Source organism: Protomyctophum parallelum (genome assembly GCF_964188405.1).
Source record: "Protomyctophum parallelum genome assembly, chromosome: 6".
Taxonomy (NCBI): domain Eukaryota; kingdom Metazoa; phylum Chordata; class Actinopteri; order Myctophiformes; family Myctophidae; genus Protomyctophum; species Protomyctophum parallelum.
Window position 1 is genome coordinate 44,321,984 of NC_139701.1, and position 22,034 is coordinate 44,344,017.

The following is a 22,034-nucleotide window of genomic DNA, read 5'->3' on the forward strand; positions in this document are numbered from 1 at the left end:
ATACGGCTATTTTTTTTTAATATAAAAACTTTTGTCTTTCGCGCGATTCGAACCAGCGTCGTCAGCACCAAAACATTGAGAGGCGAGTGATTAAACCGCTGGACTACAGCGGCCATACGTTACAAAGAAGTGTTTCATTGGACTTATAAAGACAATAGCACCCAGCTGCAGTCTCGCAAGGGGAGGGACCGGAAGTGCTTTTATTTCCGGCTTCCACGTGCACAAGCGCACATACACGCACGCGAAATATAATGCAATATGTAATAATCAGCTCATACATTATAAAGACATTATTGCATTATGAAGTTTTATTACAGTATGAGTCGCCTATGTGGAGGTTCTTAATGTAACACATTATTACATTATAGAAAAATCTATTAAGTTATGTGCTCGTCTTTTAATTACATTATGAGCTGATTATTACATTATGAGGTCAGATGTAGAGTTGCTGGCCGCCTCAGCTCCATATATGGAGATCTAGGTGATGATCCAGTCTTTTCAATGTATGGCTATCCAGGGTTTGATGAGGTCAGTGTCGGGATCTTATATCATATGGAAACGGCCATATATGGCGGTGTGACGTGTCATGAGGCGTGACCATATATGGAGGCATGACACGAGGCGTGACATGACACACTTACTGACTGACTGACGGGAAATGCAGGTTTTCATAGTAAATTAAATGCATATGGTCGTGTGTCTGTGATCTATGGTCTGGACATGGTGTGTGTGGGACAGGGGTACGGGGTTATAGCAACTTATTACATTACTTAAATGCCTTGATATCATTATGTTATAATCGACCATATAGGCCTAGCCTATTATTGCATATCATTTTATTATTGTTAGATTTGCATTTCTTCAAATATGCACACTTATACCACCAACTAATAAGCTTTCAATTAAAATATTACCTACAACAAACTACTTCAAACTTTTCCAAACCGACCACGTAATTATGTTTAAGCACAGATGGTACTATATACACCCGGCATTTAAGCGCGCACCAGCAAGTGCGTGTCGTGCACGCGCATTATATTTCGCGTGCGTGTATGTGCGCTTGTGCACGTGGAAGCCGGAAATAAAAGCACTTCCGGTCCCTCCCCTTGCGAGACTGCAGCTGGGTGCTATTGTCTTTATAAGTCCAATGAAACACTTCTTTGTAACGTATGGCCGCTGTAGTCCAGCGGTTTAATCACTCGCCTCTCAATGTTTTGGTGCTGACGACGCTGGTTCGAATCGCGCGAAAGACAAAAGTTTTTATATTAAAAAAAAATAGCCGTATGGAATGAATACATTATTTACAATACATTAGGCAGGCAGACAGGCAGGCAGACAGGCAGTCTGTCTGTCTGTCTGTCTGTCTGTCTAAAATATAATAATTTTGGTTTGCCGCGAGCGGGAATTGAACCAGCGTCCTCAGCAAAAAAGAATAGAGAGGCGAGGAATTAGACCACTATACTACAGCGACCCGTTACAAAGAGGTGTTCCATTGGACTTTTAAAGTTAAGTCCAACGAGAGCAGAAAAAAAAATATATGAAGGACGCAGGCTCGCCTGGAGACCGGACCGGCGAGGCGCACGTCGCAAACGGGTAGATATAGTCGCGACGAGTCACGTTCTGCCGCGACGAGTCCAGCTCACGCCACAACGGGTAGATATAGCTGCGACGAGTCCCGTTCTGGCGCGACGGAAAATAATAGCCAACATATTACGTCGCAAACGGGTAGATATAGCCGCGACGAGTCCGTTCTGCCGGGACGAATTGATATTTACGCCAGGACGTACTCGAATATACGTTGCGACGGAAAAATATACGTTGCGACGTACGTCGTCCGTCGTGAAGGCATTTCGCTGTCTCTCGAATTATTATACTATTTTCTGCAGTATTTGTAGTTGACCAGCAGGTGCCGCCCATTTTCATTATTCTCTGACAGATGGCTAGATAAACATGCTGCTATACCAGGTGACAGGTGTACTGTGAATGTATCTTTATCATCGTCATCATCATTTTTCGACCGTGGTTGAGATCGTGGATTTCACAATATTACGCCAGACTTCCCGGTCCTTCATTGGCCATCCCCAGTTCCTGCTTACTGATGCCTGTGTCCCTAGTGATGACATCAGGGAACGACTGTTTTCTACCTCTGGTCTGCTTCGAGGCAGGACTCCAGAGAAGAAGGGAAGATATAACCTCATTGTCAGCTCTGTAGCAGTGGCCGGCAAACTGTGTTCTTCTGGATCGGACTAGTGAAGAAACACGGGGAAGGTTGCCGTATATTAGATTAGTCGATGGGTGGCTCTTCCAAGACAGATTGTGTGCTCTCATTAGAAGGCGGGTGTAAGTGCCATCCAACCGTTTCTCTAGTTTCTTTGAAAGTGTCCATGTCTCGGAGCCATAGAGTAGAATCGGCTCAACGGTCGTCCTAAATATTTTTACTTTTAACATATTTTTACTTACTAAGCTGGGATGACCAGATATTATGCATGTCATTGCAGGCTGACCAGGCCATACCCTTCCTAGTTTGAAAGTCCTATATCTTTATAGTAGTATCTTTATAGTCCAGCAGCCAACAGGCTTCTTTTGTTTAAAGTGGGTATCTTTGGGTAAATTTGGTATATAGTTTTAATTTTATTAATTTATTTGCCTAAAATATTGTCCACCTATATACATACATTCACGTATCCACTTGCTGACTAGCTGTCGGTATTGAGCAATTGTTTTTATAGGGGGATATGACCATACCAACAACCTGCAATTTTGCATTTCAAAATTGCATTATGCTTTATGTAGCATGTGACATGTCCCATGATTCTGAATCAATTCCAATCATTAGTTATGCACAAACAAAACTCTTAGTCCGGCAGCTGGGGTTGTAGGGTGGGACAGTTGGTATATCGTCTTTTTTTTATTGGCCTAAAATATTGTCTATACAAATTAATGAATCCACTTGCTGACCGGCTGTCAACATTGAGCAATTTATTTAGGGATTTACATGTGATCCTATCATTAACGTCCCATATAAGGCAAAAATGACAGTTTTATTATGCTTTTAAGTAGCATGTGACGTGTCAAACTAGGGGGTTTTCATGATTCTGAATCCATTACAAGCATTCGTTTTGCACAAAAACCACTCCGGCCATAGATGAAATGTGATGAGGTCAGCACATTTTGTGCACATTTGGGCAAGTGGCTATGGCCGCTTTTAGCCCAAGGAGTGTTTTTTGTGCAAAGCTAATGCTTGGAATGGATTCAGAGTCATGAAAACCATATGTCATATGCTACAGTATTGTGTACTGTTGATATTGTGGTAAAAACTGAACATAATCACACTCTGCGAGTCGTCATTTTTATATGATTATTATGGATTTTTCCACTTGCTAGAGTTGTAAATTAACACTTGAAAGTAAGTAATTATATGTAATTGGCCGCCGACCCCCATCTGAAAATATGTTGTTCCAGGGAGGGAACCCCCCCCCCCCCCACCCCCCAGAAACAAAGATTTCAGTTAAAAACGTTCGCTCTGAAAGAATATATATGTGTACATATATGTACAAACATTTGTGCCACATTTTCACGATTAAAAAAAGAGCAGATCTACAAGCTTGTAGCGCGACACTCGGTGCCGCGTTATGAGCTTGTGGATCTGCTATTTTTCAATAGCTTCAGGGTTCCCCAATACATTTTCCTCAAGGGCCATATTTTGACTAGGGTACCAGGCTGGGGGCCGCGCGAGGTCGAGGTCTTGCCCTGAAAATTAATGTTCAGGGCAAGACCCCATTTGAAAAGGACCCCCAGTTTGACATGCAGAGGCTACTGACCCCCATTTAAAGCCATTTATATCTGGGACCCCCCCCCCCCCCCCCCCTTCCCAAAAAAACATTTCTTTTTTCTTTTTTTGGCAATTCTTCCGCGGGCCACAAGGGGGCGCTCCGCGGGCCGCAGATGGCCCGCGGGCCGCTAATTGGGGAACCCTATAACATAATGCTTTAAAACACGAAAAGGGGTTCCCGTTCCTGAATGGGATGCACTTTTTTGTCAGAATAATGATCGGGGGAATCCTCCTCACTGCCTCTGCTGCTGAATACACTCCCCTTTTCCCATTTCTTTGCGTTTTCTTTGGTTCAGGTGTTGCTGTGCGCCTCGAGTCAGACGGGAAGCATAGTGGAGTGCTGGTCACTGCGGAAGGAGGGACTTCCTGTCAATAACATCTTCCAACATCGCTCTCCTGTTGGTGAGAAAACCTGCCTCTTCATGCTGTCAATCAACTGGACTCCAGTGGTCCCTGAGGGGGTTCCATCCAGGTGGTCCCCAGCTAAATGATAGTCTAAAGGAGTCGGTAACCAAATGGACCCCTATTAGATGTGTAACTTTTGATAGTGTAAGGGTCTATTTGGTTTCATCTCAAGAGTTAAATATCTGCATCACTGAATTTACAAGAAGTCTACACAATTAGAAAATGTAGTAGTATTGTTATTTTGATCAACGTGTGCCTTTTATCTCTCCTAATGTAACGTCAATACGGCATCGAATTGTGGACCAAATCTTATGTAATGACAACTAAATATTCTTTAGTTTTGGGTCTGAGAGGCTGAATGTCATTAAATGGTGGTCCGTGGCTCAAACGCCAAATAAATAATGGACCTTGATGTGAAAGGGGTTGAAAACCACTGCTGTACACACACACACACACACACACACACACACACACACACACACACACACACACACACACACACACACGCGTACACACACACACACACACACACACACACACACACACACACACACACACACACACACACACACACACACACACACACAGGCCCCTGACCTGTGTGCAATGGGAGAGAAGCAGACCATGTCATATGAAAGCAGGGAATGATAGCTTCAAATTGACATATTGGTTGCTCAGTTTGGAGATATGGCTTACAGAGTAATGTCTTGCAGAGAAACAGCGAGTTGAGAAAACAGGCTTGAAAAGTTCACTTCTGTGGACTCTAACATTACACCTAGCTAGTAGTATATGAAGAGTCTGCCTGCTGTGCAATTAACTCATTTTGGATAAAAAAAATAAAATAAATGCAGTTTGTCCTCTGGTGAAAAGCTGGAGGCTGCACAATGGCAGCCCCTCAGTCAAATCTGGTCACAAATGGAGGATCCTGTCATAAACGGTGTTGTGTTTGGCAGCAAATTTCGATTTTAGTTTTAGTCATTGTCTCTTGAATAGTTTTAATTTGGTTTTAGTCACATTTTAGTCACCCGGAATGTTTTAGTGTTAGTCTAGTTTTAATCGACTGAATTATATTTTAGTCGACTAAATCTACTGTTGATTTAGTCGACTAAAATCATGTATTTTGGCGTGCCTTGATGCCAATGGCTCATTCTTCACATGTTGAAAATACCCGATCTACAAGCCCACAACGTGTCGTGTGAGCTTGTAGATTTCAGCATGCAACCAAGTGTAAAATGACTGATACTGAATCTCTTGTCCACTGGTCCCTTCCTAACATTTTGTCTAGTTACTTGTTTCTATCTGTTGACAAAATTGTCAATACATTTAGCTTAGTTTTAGTCATAATAGCTTCGTTTTCATCTAGTTTCCATGTAGTTTTCGTCAGTGGAAAAAGGAGATTCTCGGGTTTTTAACATGCACGCGCATCCACTTCCAGTCTAAGCCCACCATTCACAGCTCTGTATCTCAGAAACGACATTGAGGGGGCCGTTTCTGGTGAATACGGGGGTTTTCAACGGGCTGTAGCAGGCGGGCTGACGCTCGCGGTCGCCTTTCTCCACCACCGACCGACACAACAACATCCGGGCATGAGACCACACATGGCAGTTTGTCATTGTAACATGCGATTACGGATATTTGTCTCTTCAAAGTAAGTGTTACGCTCGGTAAAACCTTGGCAATACGCTATCGAGGGATTAATTAATGCTGGCGCGAATTGAGTTAATATATACTCTAGGACTCGGACCCAGACTTTTTTTCCTTCTCCCTGGAAATAAAAACATCTGGGTTTCCGAGGCTAATAAAGCCGTAACCTTTGAACCCCCCTGCGTGTGGCCCGCCAGTGGGAGAGAAGCAGCCCACCATCCTGACATTTTAGGATCCTGTCATTAATACAAAATGCACTTCCAAACTCTGACACTTACAGAAAGTAGCTCATAACGTGTCTATGGTGGATTTTTATGAAACAAAAACTTTGCAGAAAGAGGATAATTCAAGCTTTTGCACAGCTGCAATGTTGGTGAGTTTAACATTGTTTAATACAATCAGACAGGACTTTTCTGTTTGGATGAATGGGCTGCCAAGGCCATAAAGTACCGGTAGTTTTTTGCCACTCAGTGGGCGTTCCCGCATAACTTCCAGGTACGATGATGTCACACACATACACTCTATACAGCTGTAACCTTTGACGTTTGACACAGTGGGAGAGAAGCAGCCCACCATCCTGAAATGGAGGATCCTGTCGGCCACCAACGACCTGGAGAGAGTGAGTGCTGTGGCGCTGCCCAAACTGCCCATCTCCATCTCCAACACGGACCTCAAGGTGGCCTCGGACACCAAGTTCTGTCCTGGACTGGGTGAGACTTAGTTTTGGCCCATTCTCTGTGCGGGAACCATAGACTGTAAACAAATATGGACAAAGCGTTCTCCGGGTCTGATATGGACGTAAGATGAAGCCTGTCAGTCCTTGAATTGAACCGAGTGCCATGCTACGAGCTTGTTTTCAACTAAAATCTTTGCTTATGGGGGGGGGGGGGGGCACTGGAACAACATATTTTCAGATGGGGATTACATATATTTTTGGGGGTCCTTGACTTGGAAATGATTGAGAACCACTGATATAGAAACATTGGGTTTTTCAGAAAACTGTATTGTGATTTAGAAGGCATTTGTAGAATCGTCCTCAGGTCTAAATGGGTGACTCAACACTCATCTCACGCTTATAGTAAGCAGTGCGCCATGTGGGTTGTGAAAGTGGCACCTCCAGGATCCTCCGTATGGAAGAACAACTATTAAAAACATTGTTTTCAACTGGGAAAGGAAAGGTCCCAAGCATGCAAGTAGAAAGTAAAAAAATCACACCCATGTGAAATGAGGGGCGCTCTTATTGTACATCATCATAAATGGCCATTTACTGCTTTTTATATAGAAATAAAATTGATATTATGCATAATTAAGTTCAGCCTTTTGTCCCTGGCCCTCCAAAATATCTTCTGTTTCTCATTTGGCCCCTTGGGAAAAATAATTGCCCACCCCTGATTTAGCTATTAGAAAATAGCAGATCTATACAAGATCTACGAGCTTGTAGGTCTGCAATTTTTGAAAAATCGTGAAAATGTGGCACAAATCTTTGAATATATATTCTTTCAGAGTGAACGTTTTTAACTCAAATCTTTGCTTCTGGGGGGGGGGGTCCCTGGAACAACTTATTTTCAAATGAGGGTCGGTGGCCAATTACATATAGTTTCTGTGGGGTCCTTGTCATGAAATATTGAGCACCACTGATAGGCCTATACACCGACACCAACTTTTGTCAACTAAAATATAGCTGGGGGGTAGAGCCGGGGGAAAGTTCAGAGTTCTCCCAACCGGAATAAACAGTGGAGTGTTGGGTTTTCAAACGCAGATGCTTTAAATACTACTAATTTAAAAGTAGGTGTCATGGCTTGCCAGATCACAGGCACAGATCCTTGTTGCCACTCGACAAGGAACGCTACTTTAGAAAATGAAACGAGCTAGAGGCCGATTAGAATGTTTTCCTTGACTGCATGGACATGGATCCAACACAACACAATGGACTGATATATTCGCATGGTAAGAGACACTTTTCTATAGATGTGATCACTGAAACGTATCATAATATATACATTTTAAAAAGCCATTCATTCATCAATGATGTTTATAGAACATGTTTTAGTGAATTCCAAGTAGGCTACCGACACCATTCGTTGCGACCGCACAACGATATGGCTCCGTGCCAAGTTCCAACTGTCTCTAAACTACTTAGAATTCACTACAATGTGTTCTATAAACATTATTGATGACTTAATTGCTGTCGGTTTTTGATTACGTTAAGTTTAAGTGATCATATCTATAGAGTGTCTCTACCAGGCGAGTAAACGCTGCGCCGCGGTAAGACAATGTTTTGTAACATGGAGGGAGAGGGAGATTGATGTCCGATTTCAGTGGTGGTTATGCTTGTGAAACTTGACGCATGCAATAAAGTATAAAGAGTTACGGATACTCTGACTATAAACCACTTGAACCCCAGGTCCCCAGCATAAACCAAAAATCTACAAACTCACAACGCGTTGCAACCGTAGTTCGCAACGCGCTGTGAGCTCATGGTGGTTGGCCTGGACTGAAAGTGTTTTACGCACATTCTCCATTTACAGTCCTTACTCTACATTGATTTAGAATACAGACATCCCACCCTAGAAAGAAAATTCCTAAAATATATGAACATATATTTTTATATGCCACATCAACATATGGATATATATTTGTTTTGTTTATGCTTAAACTGCAAAATAAACTTATATCTGCATATGACGCTAAATGATAACCCGCCTTTTGACTAATCGCATAATATTAACAAAATGAGTGAAAGAGTTGCACCAGGTGAAGAGATGCTCAGTCTCCTATTGGTCATATTATATGGTGCACCTTCTCCATGTGTGCCTATGTCTCCTATTAAATATCCACGTTGGTTTAAATAAAAGTCAGACTTTTAAAAACGTATTTGGATGTGATAAAACAGACGTATACATCACAAATTAACCACCCACCTCAGTGGGACAACGTCACTATATGCCAGAAAGAGACAAGATGAGTCTGTTTGCCACATTCATTCACCCCGTAATCTCAGCTGAAATGGGGGAATATGTTTTGAAATAAAAAGTCAGATTCTAAAACTGGAATTTGGGAAAAGGCCTTATTGAGTGGTTCTCTTATAGAGCTATGTGTGTGGGTGGGGCTGACTGGGTGGCTGGGTGGGTGCGTCTGAGCACGAAAACAGCATGGTTGTTTTTCACCACCTGTGCGCAACCTAACACACACACACAAACACATACGCACATTAATTGTATATATGGTGTAGAGCTGGGACTCGATTAAAAGAATTAATCTAATTAATCAGAGGCTTTGCGATTAATTAATCTAGATTAATCGCATTTTAATCGCATATCAATATTCAACCCGAGAACAGCGAGAAACCTTTTTTTTAAATGTTTTTTGGTATCCCAGTGAATCAATGAATAGTGACTACAGGATACCACTCATTTTCAACATTTTACTGTCATTAATATACCTGTTGTGGAAATGATAATAAAAAGTCACCCCATTCTGTGTTGCCTAGAACTGGAGGTCTGAAAAAAATTAGTAACAGTAACAAGTACATCTCAGTGACATCACAAAGCTGTACTTACTTCATATTGTTACTGTTTTTTGTCAGACCTCCAGTTCTAGGCAACACAAAATGGGGTGACTTTTTATTATTTCCAGTTTTCAGTACTATAGAAAAGCGCCCCGTGAGAAACGTTCTGCGGTGAAAAAAAAGGTGCGATTAATCGCAATTAATCGCAATTAGTCCCGGCCCTAATATGGTGATTTTGGGTGTGCCAGTACAGTACAGTGACAGTACAGTACAGTGGGGGGTACAGTACACGGTAACTGTCATCTCTCAACCGTTTCGGACACGGGGCGGCTCGCCGGAATCGGGCCGGCACCCTGAGTGACAGTATAGTACATTTTCTTAGTTAAAACCATTCCATGATTTCCCCACGCCCTCTCTCTCTCTCCCCCTCTCTCTCTCTCTCTCTCATGTCTCTGCAGGGCTCGCTCTGTCGTTCCACGACGGCAGCATTCAGATCCTCCACCGCCTCTCTCTCCACACCATGGGCGTGTTCTACGGCTCCGCCTCCTCTGTGGGCGGGGCCGGGGGCCGCCCGGGCGACGAGTCGTCCGTCAAGCGCCAGCGGACGTCCGGCCCGTCGGTCCACTTCAAGGCCCTGCAGTTCAGCTGGACCTCTCTGGCCCTGGCTGGAGTGGACACGCATGGCAAGGTCTGTCTGTCTGTCTGTCTCTGTCTGGTTGGCTGTCTGGTTGTCTGTCTGTCTGTCTATATAATATTAGAATTTTACACAGCTGTGCTACCAGTCTGTTTGCACGAATCTGGGTCAAATCAATTAAGCAGCAGTAACTGCCTATAAGCTCCCCTATTCTCAATATTGGAATCAAAAAGACAAAAGACTTTGCCTGCTATGTATGTTTAATCATACCTTTTAAGTTTGCACTAAAACAAAACATGCTCGACAGGAACTGTAACAAAATAATGGCCCGGTGCAGACCCGGTGCAAAAATAAATAACCGCCTACTGCAAAATAGCAGCCTAGTTCCTTATAAAAGACGGGGTTCCGGCCCAGGCCGTAGCGTAACGGTCTGGGCACCGGACTGGTAATCCAGTCGCGGTGTGCCGCGGGTTCGACTCCCGGACCCGACACGGCCTTTACCGCATGTCATCCCCCCATCTCTCTCCCGTTTCCTGTCAGCCTACTTTCTATCCCTTAAAAAATCAATAAAGGCGTAAGCCGCAAAAAAATATCTTAAAAAAAAAAGAAAAAAGACGGGGTTCCAAATCGATTTTGCATATTAACAGCCCGGGCTACCATTTGGAAAAATACGGTACACAAACATCGGCATCGGTGACTATCGGCTATCGGCTAGATAATCAGTATCGGTATCGGTGCACCCCTACTTATAGCTACTTTAATTCATTCATTCTTCCAAAGCCGCCAGTGTTTTTTCCAGTGTCGTCTCTCCACACACAGTCTCACTAGCGCCCTCTATCTGTCCCTCCTGTCGTCTCTCCACACACAGTCTCACTAGCGCCCTCTATCTGTCCCTCCTGTCGTCTCTCCACACACAGTCTCACTAGCGCCCTCTATCTGTCCCTCCTGTCGTCTCTCCACACACAGTCTCACTAGCGCCCTCTATCTGTCCCTCCACAGCTGCACATGCTGCGAGTGTCGCCCTCCATGGGCCAGATGCTGGACATGAACACCACGCTGCGCCACCTGCTGTTCCTGCTGGAGTACTGCATGGTGACGGGCTACGACTGGTGGGACGTCCTTCTGCACGTCCAGCCCGCCATGGTGCACAACCTGGTGGAGAAGCTGCACGAGGAGTACATGAGGCAGAACCAGGCCTTACAGCAGGTTAGAACCTATATAGAACCCTCCACGAGGAGTACATGAGGCAGAGCCAGGCCTTACAGCAGGTTAAGAACCTATATAGAACCCTCCACGAGGAGTACATGAGGCAGAGCCAGGCCTTACAGCAGGTTAGAACCTATATAGAACCCTCCACGAGGAGTACATGAGGCAGAGCCAGGCCTTACAGCAGGTTAGAACCTATATAGAACCCTCCACGAGGAGTACATGAGGCAGAGCCAGGCCTTACAGCAGGTTAGAACCTATATAGAACCCTCCACGAGGAGTACATGAGGCAGAACCAGGCCTTACAGCAGGTTAGAACCTATCTAGAACCCTCCACGAGGAGTACATGAGGCAGAGCCAGGCCTTACAGCAGGTACTATACCCATAGAACCGTCTATACAACCGTATATATCTACTGCTATGGTCCATAATCTGGTGGAGAAGGCTACATGGGCGACCAGGCAGACACGCACTTTTCCACCACCAGGGTTTGAACGTGTTCTGCTCTTAGTCCATGAGCCAAAAATGTGAACGTTAATTTACGAATTGAGTGAGTGGGGGGAAAAAACATACCTATATTGAATTGTTATTACGGTCAAACGAGCACTCAATTTTAGGCATGTGTGCCCGCCCGGCCCTACTGGGTACCCAAACTGGGTCTGGGCCGTCCGTGGCTCAGCCCCGGCCCGAAACATATTGGGCCTGAAAACCCGAAAAACCTGAAAATCCGGGGGAAAAAAGAACACTAGATGGCCAGCCGGTCCGTGGTAATAGAAAGGTTGTGAACCCCATGTCTTAGAGAGGGTCTAAGTCAGGGGTGGGCCACCTTCACCTTCACCTAATGTGGCCCTCAGGTTAATGTCAGAATACTGATATAATATTGGTTTCAGCTGTTACAATTCCACAACATGACCCGCTTTAATTACTTCAGTCTAAATGAGTAGCTCATTGCTCAACACAAATATAATTAAGGAGTTAAAGGCATTTGAAATGACATAAAAATGTAAATGTTCAGGATTCCAATAAAAAAAATAGCAAAAAAAACTAAATCGAGATTTCAATTTGAATATAGCCAAAAATAGCCGATCTACAAGCTCAAAACGCACCGCGGCGCGTTTTGAGCTTGTAGATCGGCTATCTTTGCTACGACAGTGATACAGCATACAGTATGGCCCAATAGAGCGAGTGTGGAAATAATAGTGGCTCTCTCCATCGTCAAAGTTGCACCACCTCTGGTCTAAGTGGTTAAAGGTATATTCAGTGATTTCACTTAATTCAAATGTCACTTATTTTTTTGTTTTGTTGTGATAATCCTCTATACTATAGAGTGTGCTGACCATATAAGGAGTTCCTCCCTGTCCCCAGTTAACCCCTGGTGGTCAAAAAACCGTAGGTTTAGTTTTTGGCTCTCTATCCTGATTGGATGAAAGGCTTTGGGTCCCAAGGCAAAACGAAACCTAAGGTTTTTTGAGTGATATCACTGAATATACCTTTAAACTGAAGTGACATTGATGATGTGTGTGTGTGCGTGTGTGTGTGTGCGTGCGTGTGCGTCCGCCAGGTCCTCTCCACGCGAATCGTGGCGGTGAAAGCGTCGCTGTGCAAGCTGTCCCCGGCGACGGCCGCACGGGCCTGTGACTTCCACGCCAAGCTCCTCCTCATCGCCATAAGCTCCACCCTCAAGTCTCTGCTCCGCCCCCACGTGCTCAACACGCCCGACAAGAGCCCCGGAGACCGCCTGAGCGAGATCTGTGCCAAGAACTCTGACACAGGTGATACCCATTTTGGACTGATTTAAAAAAAAAAGAAGTTCGCTCTGAAAGAATATATATATATTCAAAGATTTGTTGCCGCATTTTCGCGATAAAAAAAAAAAAAAGCAGACCTACAGAGTGGCGCGCTATGAGCTTGTAGATCTGCTATTTTTCAATAGCTAAAGTATAACCTAATTCTTCGTTAAAACACCAAAAGGGGTTCCCGTTCAGAATGGGTTAAAAAAAAGGCTTCTAAATCCTAATAGTTTTCTGAAAAACCCTATGTTTCTATGTGGCAGTGGTGCTCAACCTTTTTCATGTCAAGGACCCCCAGAATTATCTCTATTGGGCCACGGACCCCCATCTGAAAATATGTTGTTCCAGAGACTCCCTCTGAAATATATATTCAAAGATTTGCAGCACATTTTCACGACTTTTCCAAAATAGCAGACCTACAAGCTCGTAGCGCGCCACCGAGTGGGATCTGCTATTTTAACACACACACACACGCGCGCACACACACACACACACACGTGCACTGAGACCGCCTGAGTGAGGTCTGTGCACAGAACATTAATTCGTTCAATATTGATTGAAGGTGTTCAGTGTTGTTTTTTGGTAGCAAATAGTCTCTTCAATAGTTTTTATTTAGTTTCAGTCACATTTTAGTCACCTGGAATGTTTTACTGTTAGTCTAGTTTTAGTCGACAACAGTCGACTAAAATGCATTTCGGCGATTCTTGAGCCCTGAGCCTTGTTTTTATTTGTCGACGAAATTTTCATTTATTTTAGTCATAGTTTTTGTCATGGCTTAGTTTTTATTTAGTTTTTATGTAGTTTTTGTCAGTGAAAAAAGGTAGTCGACAAACATTTTTCGTCATAGTTTTAGTCGACGGACACAACACTGTGTGTTATCAGATCTATATTGATAAGGTGATGTGTGATCAGATATTGATAAGGTGATGATCAACCTGAAGACAGAGGAGTTCGTGTTGGACGGCCCTCCTCTCCAGTCTCTCCAGCAGCTCATCCAATGGGTGGGAGACTTTGTCCTGTACCTGCTGGCCAACCTGCCCAATCAGGTGAGTCCTCGGTCTGTCTGCTAATCAGGTGAGACCTCTGTCTACCTGCTTGCTGCCCAATCAGGGGAGACATATGTCTGTGGGTACAACAAGCACAGTTAACCGATGACATGCCACCATCTAGTGCAGGGGTCCCCAAACTACGGCCCACGGGCTGTATACGGCCCGCCATGTCATTTTATGTGGCCCGCCTGCCTCAAGCAAAAAAAATGTTTTATTTTATTTATTTTTATTTTTATAGCCACAATATAGGATTTTATTTAAATTTTTTATTAGCACTGGATGAGAGCAAACAATTAGATTTATAAATTAAGTTTAATTTGTATTATTGCTCTTGTATTGCTATTGGAGACACTGGGGAGGCACTGGGGGGACACTGGGGAGACACTGGGGAGACACTCAGGGGGACACTGGGAGGCACTGGGGAGACACTGGGGGGACACTGGGGAGGCACTGGGGAGACACTGGGGACACTGGGGAGGCACTCAGGGGGACACTGGGAGCCACTGGGGAGGCACTGGGGAGACACTCAGGGGGACACTGGGAGGCACTGGGGAGGCACTGGGTAGACACTGGGGAGGCACTCAGGGAGGCACTGGGGAGGCACTCAGGGGGACACTGGGAGGCACTGGGGAGACACTGGGGAGGCACTGGGGAGACACTGGGGAGGCACTGGGGAGTCACTGGGGAGGCAATGGGGGGACATTGGGGAGGCACTAGGGAGACACTCAGGGGGACACTGGGAGACACTGGGGAGGCACTGGGGGGACACTGGGGGGACACTGGGGAGGCACTGGGGAGACACTGGGGAGGCACTCGGGGGGACACTGGGGAGACACTGGGGAGGCACTGGGAGACATTGGGGAGGCACTCAGGGGGACACTGGGGAGGCACTGGGGAGACACTGGGGAGACACTGGGGAGGCACTGGGGAGACACTGGGGAGGCACTCGGGGGGACACTGGGGAGACACTGGGGAGGCACTGGGAGACATTGGGGAGGCACTCAGGGGGACACTGGGGAGGCACTTTGCAGACACTGGGCAGACACTGCAGGGCAGACACTGGGGTGGCACTTGGGGAGGTACTGGACATTTCATATCACACACACTCCATGATTCACTAGGCCCCTCAAAAAAGAAAAAACAGCTTGGCATGGCGCGATTTATTTCAAGCATGGCGCAGCGCCATGCCAACAACATTGTACAGGAAACCCTGGCACTGCTGCATGTACAGTACATGCACTATGCAGCCCTGTAGTGCTGCATGTACAGTATGTGCACTGGTTATTAATATTTGGTTATGTGTGGATTTCTGGAAAAAAATTAATGTTTACGTTTAGGCACCCCCTGCGATCGTCACACTTTTCTGTTACAAACTGACCCCGGCCCCCATCAGAGAAGGGAAAAGTTATGTGGCCCTCACAGGAATAAGTTTGGGGACCCCTGATCTAGTGGATAAATGCGGTACTGCAGCCACAATCCTGATTTAAAAACTACAAAACTTTGACAGCTGTGACTCTGTCAATGGAAGTAGTCGTGTGATGACTCATAGCTTGAGTCTGTGCCGCATTCTTTGCAGCAAATTTAGATTTTAGTTTTAGTCATAGTCCCTTGAATAGTTTTAATTTAGTTTTAGTCACATTTTACTCCCCTGGAATGTTTTAGTGTTGGTCTAGTTTTACCAACTGAATTTTATTTTGGCGGGCCTTGATGCCGTCGTAATGACTGATTTTACGCTTGCTGAAAATAGCCAATCTATAAGCTCACAACACGTTGTGTGCTTGTAGATCTGCTATTTTCAGCATGCAACCAAGTGTACAATTACTTGTACTGGATGTACAAATTGTCAATACATTTAGTCTTAGTTTTAGTCATCATAGCAGTTTCCATTTAGTTTTCGTCAGTGAAAAAAGGTAGTCGACGAACATTTTTCGTCTTAGTTTTAGTCGACAAAAAACAACACTGATACCCATACCAGTGTTGTGATCTCGTGTTGTATTTATAGCTATCTAGCTATATATCTGGTGTTGTGTTTATAGCTATATATCTGGTGTTGTGTTTATAGCTATCTAGCTATATATCTGGTGTTGTGTTTATAGCTATCTAGCTATATATCTGGTGTTGTGTTTATAGCTATCTAGCTATATATCTGGTGTTGTGTTTATTGCGAACGCAGTGAGCCACTTACTATGACAGCAAGGGCTGAATGTCTGTGTGTCACGCTTGTGTGTGTGTCACGCTGTTACACCACCGGCCCGCCACCAGAGGGCGCAGCTGTAGCACACACACACACACACACACACACACACAGGGCGCAGCTGTAGCACACACACACACACACACACACAACCACACACACACGAGCTGCGTTCGCTTCACGCGTTTGCGCGTCTTACTTGTAGCTATCTAGCTATATACAGAGCTGCCATGTCTCACCCTTTGAGTGTGACAGTCACGCAATTTAACACTTTACCACGCACCACGCCACACATGCCATTTCACACGCATTATAATGATAAATAACAATTTTCTCTGCGGCTCCGCCGCGTAATAACGCACGCTCCTCACAAACGGTAAAATAGCCGATCTGCATGCAGCGCTGATGCAGGAGGGTAAACAGTGGACCAAATCTTCAGCAGGGTCCCTGACTGTTTGACGCATGGAAATGAGCCATGCAGAGTTTAACATAGCTTCGAAATATTTTTCATGGAAGACAATATAGCCCCCACAAGTTACAACAAGTGAGTAAGTGACCTGTGACTATCTCTCTTCTATACTTGCGTGATATGAGGAAGTGGAACGGTGCCATAGCCCGTGCACATTATAGGGACAAAGTCGTGTGTGTGTGTGTGTGTGTGTGTGTGTGTGTGTGTGTGTGTGAGAAGTGAAGTGAAGGGGGAGGGGCTGCATCGCGACTTGTTTCTGTTCATAGAGAGAGAGAGCCCACAGATGTGTTTGAACTAAGAAAATGTAAAAAATAAGGAATTTTCCCACATTCCAGTTTTCTGACATATTCCCCAATTTCCACTGAGATTATGGGGTGCTTCAGAATAAAATACATCCGATGTAATGTTTTTTGCCACGAGTTTACATGGGAAATGGTCATTCCGAATGAGTGTTTATATGGAGAAGTGATAGAAGACATGATACATGTTAATTCACGTGAAACTACGCCATCTGTTGGACACATAAAATATAGGCAGTTCATTCATTGTGACTTTCAGACGAAAGACGACACTTTGAAATCCCATCATTTCATTCCGCAGTAGTTTTGAGGCTGCTGCTTGGATAAGGACGGACATACTATGTTTACCGTCTTTTTTTCCCCACCTGCTGCGGCTCCCCTTCTCCGCTGGGAAGGTGATCATCTCGTTTTTATGTGTAGCCTACTTTATTATCTACAGCACGGCCAGGGCACGCAACACACTGATTATTATTGTATCGGGTCGCTCGTTGTTTTTGAGAGAGAGAGAGAGAGAGAGAGAGAGAGAGAGAGAGAGAGAGAGAGAGTGTGAGAGAGAGACCGTTGAACACACACACACACACACACACACACACACACACACACACACACACACACACAAATGCACGAAATAACGCGCTCTATGTGCAAACTCCTCAGCGCGCCTTGGATATGAGGCTTATGAGCGCCTTGGAGTTGGAGCGCAATGGAAATGAGCATGCTCAGAAAGACCAGAATTAATTTACATCCGAAGCAGTGTATACATGAGTCCAATTTTCTTTCAATCGCATTGAACATCGGAGTAATCCGGCCAGTGACATCGGAATGGTTTTTAGATCGCATCGAGCGTTTTCATTCGGATGTAAGTTTTTGTAGGTGTTTACATAACAACGTTTAATACGATTTAACTTCTATTCGGAATGAAAAGGGGATTTAACTGCTCATGTAAACGTAGCCATTGTCCTGCATCAGATCATGTCCAAATCAGGTTCTCCAATCTCCAGTAGCCTCTTCAGTTTTTTGAGTGGTGCAACCACTCCCTTACGGAGCTATGTGTGTGGCTTGCTGCCTGGCTGGGTCTGAGCACTATGTGTGTGGCTTGCTGGCTGGCTGGCTGGGTCTGAGGAGCATAGATAGATAGATAGATAGATAGATATCTTTTTCATTTCTATAAGCATGAGGAGGCTGTCAGTGCAGGGAGAGCAGCTGGCATGGAGGTGAAGACATCAGTGTTAAGGTTAAATATCAACGTTAAAACGGGCCAAATCGACATTAAAAAAAGCCAATTTTTTCCGCCGCCGCCCTTCGGACGGCGTCGGACACATTAAGACACTAGAGTCTCACTCTTGACATTTTCTGAAATATGGCAGCCCTGCTATATATCTGGTGTTGTTTTTATAGCTATCTAGCTATATATCTGGTGTTGTTTTTATAGCTATCTAGCTATATATCTGGTGTTGTGTTTATAGCTATCTAGCTATATATCTGGTGTTGTGTTTATAGCTATCTAGCTATATATCTGGTGTTGTGTTTATAGCTATCTAGCTATATATCTCGTGTTGTGTTTATAGCTATCTAGCTATATATCTGGTGTTGTGTTTATAGCTATCTAGCTATATATCTCGTGTTGTGTTTATAGCAGACTCCTCACTCATATGGTGCACTTGCAGTTTGGGCAACTCCAAAGCAAACTCCACATGCCCCAACACTTTATTTGCCTGCCATAGTGTCAACCCCTTACCCCGGATCGGTGGTTAGACCGGCATATTCGCCGATGCTGAGATGACCCGATATGACAAATAAGGGCAGATGCCGATACTAATCAGGGGTCACCAACATGTCCGTACACGGACCAAATGTGTCCGTAGGCAAAGACTTGATCTTGTTCGTGGCAAATCTTTGATTTTCTGTTTTATAATGTTCTCATTTTGATCATAAAACAATATCAAGTCCTCCTAGTACTAGTGGTTCTCAAATGTTTTATTTGCAAGGACCCCTATAACTCTGAGAGTGTTCAAATGGTTCCATTTGAACACTCTCAGAGTTACAGACCTGTTATTCAGGGCTATCTCTATGTATGTGTTTCTGGTATTAGGGATGGAGCTCGATAACCGATAGCCGAAAAAAATCCGATAACAAGCTTATTGAGTACCCGTTATCAATAAGCTTTGGGCTTATTATATCAAGACTGTTATCGAGCTTAGCTTCCCATGACGTGACGTCATGTTTAAACAATCAAGACGAGAGGCGATCAAGAAAGAAATCTAATCGTCCATGCTGGCACAAACATGTCGGTCTAAAACTAAAAGTGTATTGATACCTGCCAACCAGCGCTGTCCAGGGAACCCCTTTTGGTGTTTTAAGCATTCTGTTCTACTTTAGCTATTGAAAAATAGCAGACCTACAAGCTCGTAAGTGCGGCACTCGGTGGCGCGCTACGAGCTTGTAGGTCTGCTATTTTTGAAAAGTCGTGAAAATGTGGCGCAAATCTTTGAATATAAATTTCAGAGCGAACATTTTTAACTAAAATATTGGCTTCTGGGGGGGTCCCTGGAACTACATATTTGGAGGTGGGGGTCCGTGGCCCAATAGAGGTAATGCTGGGGGTCCTTGACATGAAAAAGGTCGAGCAACTGACATAGAAACGTGCTTTTTTTTTCAGAAAAATTTTAGGATTTAGAAGACAATTTTTTTAATCGACCTCAGTCCAAAATGGGTTAATATTATTTTATTGGTATAAAGGTCAAGTGACTTCCGTCTATTAGATCAGTTATGTATTTGAAGGCCCTAGTAAAAGATGCTGGTTTTGTTCAGAATGCATTTCTTTATAATGTTTCTTTATAATAATAGAAAATGTTCGATAGTGGGCACGCTAAGAACCCGGCTCGACAAGCCTGATCGATAAGGTGCTCGTTATCAATAAGAAAATGAACGAGCTCCGTCCCTAATTATTAGTGTCCACTCATTTTGTAAGTCTGTGACAAAAAAAAAAAGTATGTCATGCAAAAAATGTCAACCTGGCGATGACGACCTCCGGTTGTGATTAACCTGCAAAATGACAGGAATGCCCACGAGGACAGAGATGATCAGAACATTGGTTCAATTCTGTGCTTCTACTCTTGTTCGTGTTCAAGAATATCTTGTTAACCCATTCTGACCTGAGATCAGATTCTAAAAATGTTCTTCTACATCCTGACACTTTTCTGAAAAAGCTATGTTTCTATTTCAGTGGTTCTTCGACAAAAAAAATATAGCAGACCTACAAGCTCGTAGCGCGCCACTCGGTGGCGCGCTATGAGCTTGTAGATCTGCTATTTTTCAATAACATAAAGCACCAAAATGGGTTCCCGCCCCAAAATGCGCTGCACAAGGTGCCCTTTTTTTTCACTTGAGCACCTGCCCCTCTAAATGTCTGTGCACGCCACTGGTCTTGTTAAATGTAAACGCAAATATGAAGTGTGTGTGTGCGTGCGTGTGTGCACAGGGTTCCATCGTGCGCCCGGGCTTCGGGTTCCTGCGCGACGGCTCGTCGCTGGGCATGCTGCGAGAGATGATGGTGATGATCAGGATCTGGGGCCTGCTGAAGCCCGGCTGTCTGCCCATCTACACCGCCACCAGTGACAGTCAGGACAGCATGAGTCTGCTGTTCCGCCTGCTGACCAAGCTATGGCTCTGTTGTAAGTCATTTAGTAACGTGGCGCTTGCTGGTTGAATGCATGCGCGATTCTTGGTTGGTCAATCGCAGTGTTGTTTTCGTCGACTGAAACTAAGACGAAAAATGTTCGTCGACTACCTTTTTTCACTGACTAAAACGAAATAAAAACGAATCTATGATGACTAAAACTAAGACTAAATATACTGACAATTTCGTCAACAAATAAAAACTAGACTAAAATGTTAGAAAGGGACTAGTGGACAAGAGATCCAGTTTTACGCGCTGCGACACGTTGTGAGATTGTATATCTGCTATTTTCATCATGCAACCAAAGTAAATATGTCATTACAATGACATCAAGGCCTGTCAAAACACATTTTAGTCGACTAAATCTACAGTTGATTTAGTCGACTAAAATCGTATGACATTTAGTCGACTAACACTAGACTAAACACTAGAACATTCCAGGTGACTAAAATGTGACTACAACTAAGTGAAAACTATTCAAGAGACTATGACTAAAACTAAAATAGAAATTTGCTGCCAATAACAACAATCACTGAATTCACCTATAGCGTAAAGGCTCATTCATAGTCTGGATTTTCGGTGGTGAGGTGGGTGACCACCGCTCCGGTGGTGGGGTGACCACCGCTCCGGTGGTGAGGTGACCACCGCTCCGGTGGTGAGGTGACCACCGGAGCTGAAATAACGTTGAGCGGTGGGGGGTAAAAAACAGAGAGAAAGGCTGGGGGGGCGGTGGCGGTAGTTTGCTCTTCACCGCGGCTCGTGACGTCATGTTGTAGTTCGGTGGTCACCTCACCACCGACAATCCAGACTATGAATGGAATGAGCCTTAAGACCTGGCCTCTCCCACTAAAGGCTCATACATAGTCTGGATTTTCGGTGGTGAGGTGACCACCGAACTACAACATGACGTGAAGAGCAAACCACCGCCCAGCCCTTCTCTCTGTTTTTACTCACCACCGCTCAACGTTATTTCAGCTCCGGTGGTCACCTCACCACCGGAGCGGTGGTCACCTCACCACCGAAAATCCAGACCTTTAGACACATTTTCCACATTTTCCAGCCGGGCTCATTCATTCCAATGTAAATATCATGGATTTTACACATTAAATACTGGTTCATTTTTGGAACCAGACCTTCCAAGTCCAACAACAAGGTCTGCCGTATGCACTGGAAAACTATGTGCGTGGCATTTCATTTTTAAAACAATGTTTTATCATAATAGGAAAACTATTGTTATGGTTAGCTGTGATTGGACCATAGCAGTTTGGGGAGGGGCTTAGCTATAGGTCAATTCAGTGGTCTGTTATTTTCTTGATAACAGACCG

The 22,034-nt window shown here is 44.4% G+C and overlaps 1 protein-coding gene across 3 annotated transcripts in view; it reads left to right on the forward strand.

The window, feature by feature from the left end:
• Positions 1–22,034, forward strand: part of med16 (mediator complex subunit 16) — a 50,648-nt gene that overhangs the window by 20,016 nt on the left and 8,598 nt on the right. For all 3 annotated transcript variants that reach the window (XM_083767928.1, XM_083767929.1, XM_083767930.1), the window contains 7 exons: positions 4,129–4,234; positions 6,436–6,591; positions 9,848–10,077; positions 11,023–11,229; positions 12,791–13,001; positions 13,932–14,065; positions 20,512–20,704. In XM_083767928.1, coding sequence (XP_083624054.1) covers positions 4,129–4,234; positions 6,436–6,591; positions 9,848–10,077; positions 11,023–11,229; positions 12,791–13,001; positions 13,932–14,065; positions 20,512–20,704 — 1,237 coding nt within the window. The remainder of the gene's footprint in view (positions 1–4,128; positions 4,235–6,435; positions 6,592–9,847; positions 10,078–11,022; positions 11,230–12,790; positions 13,002–13,931; positions 14,066–20,511; positions 20,705–22,034) is intronic.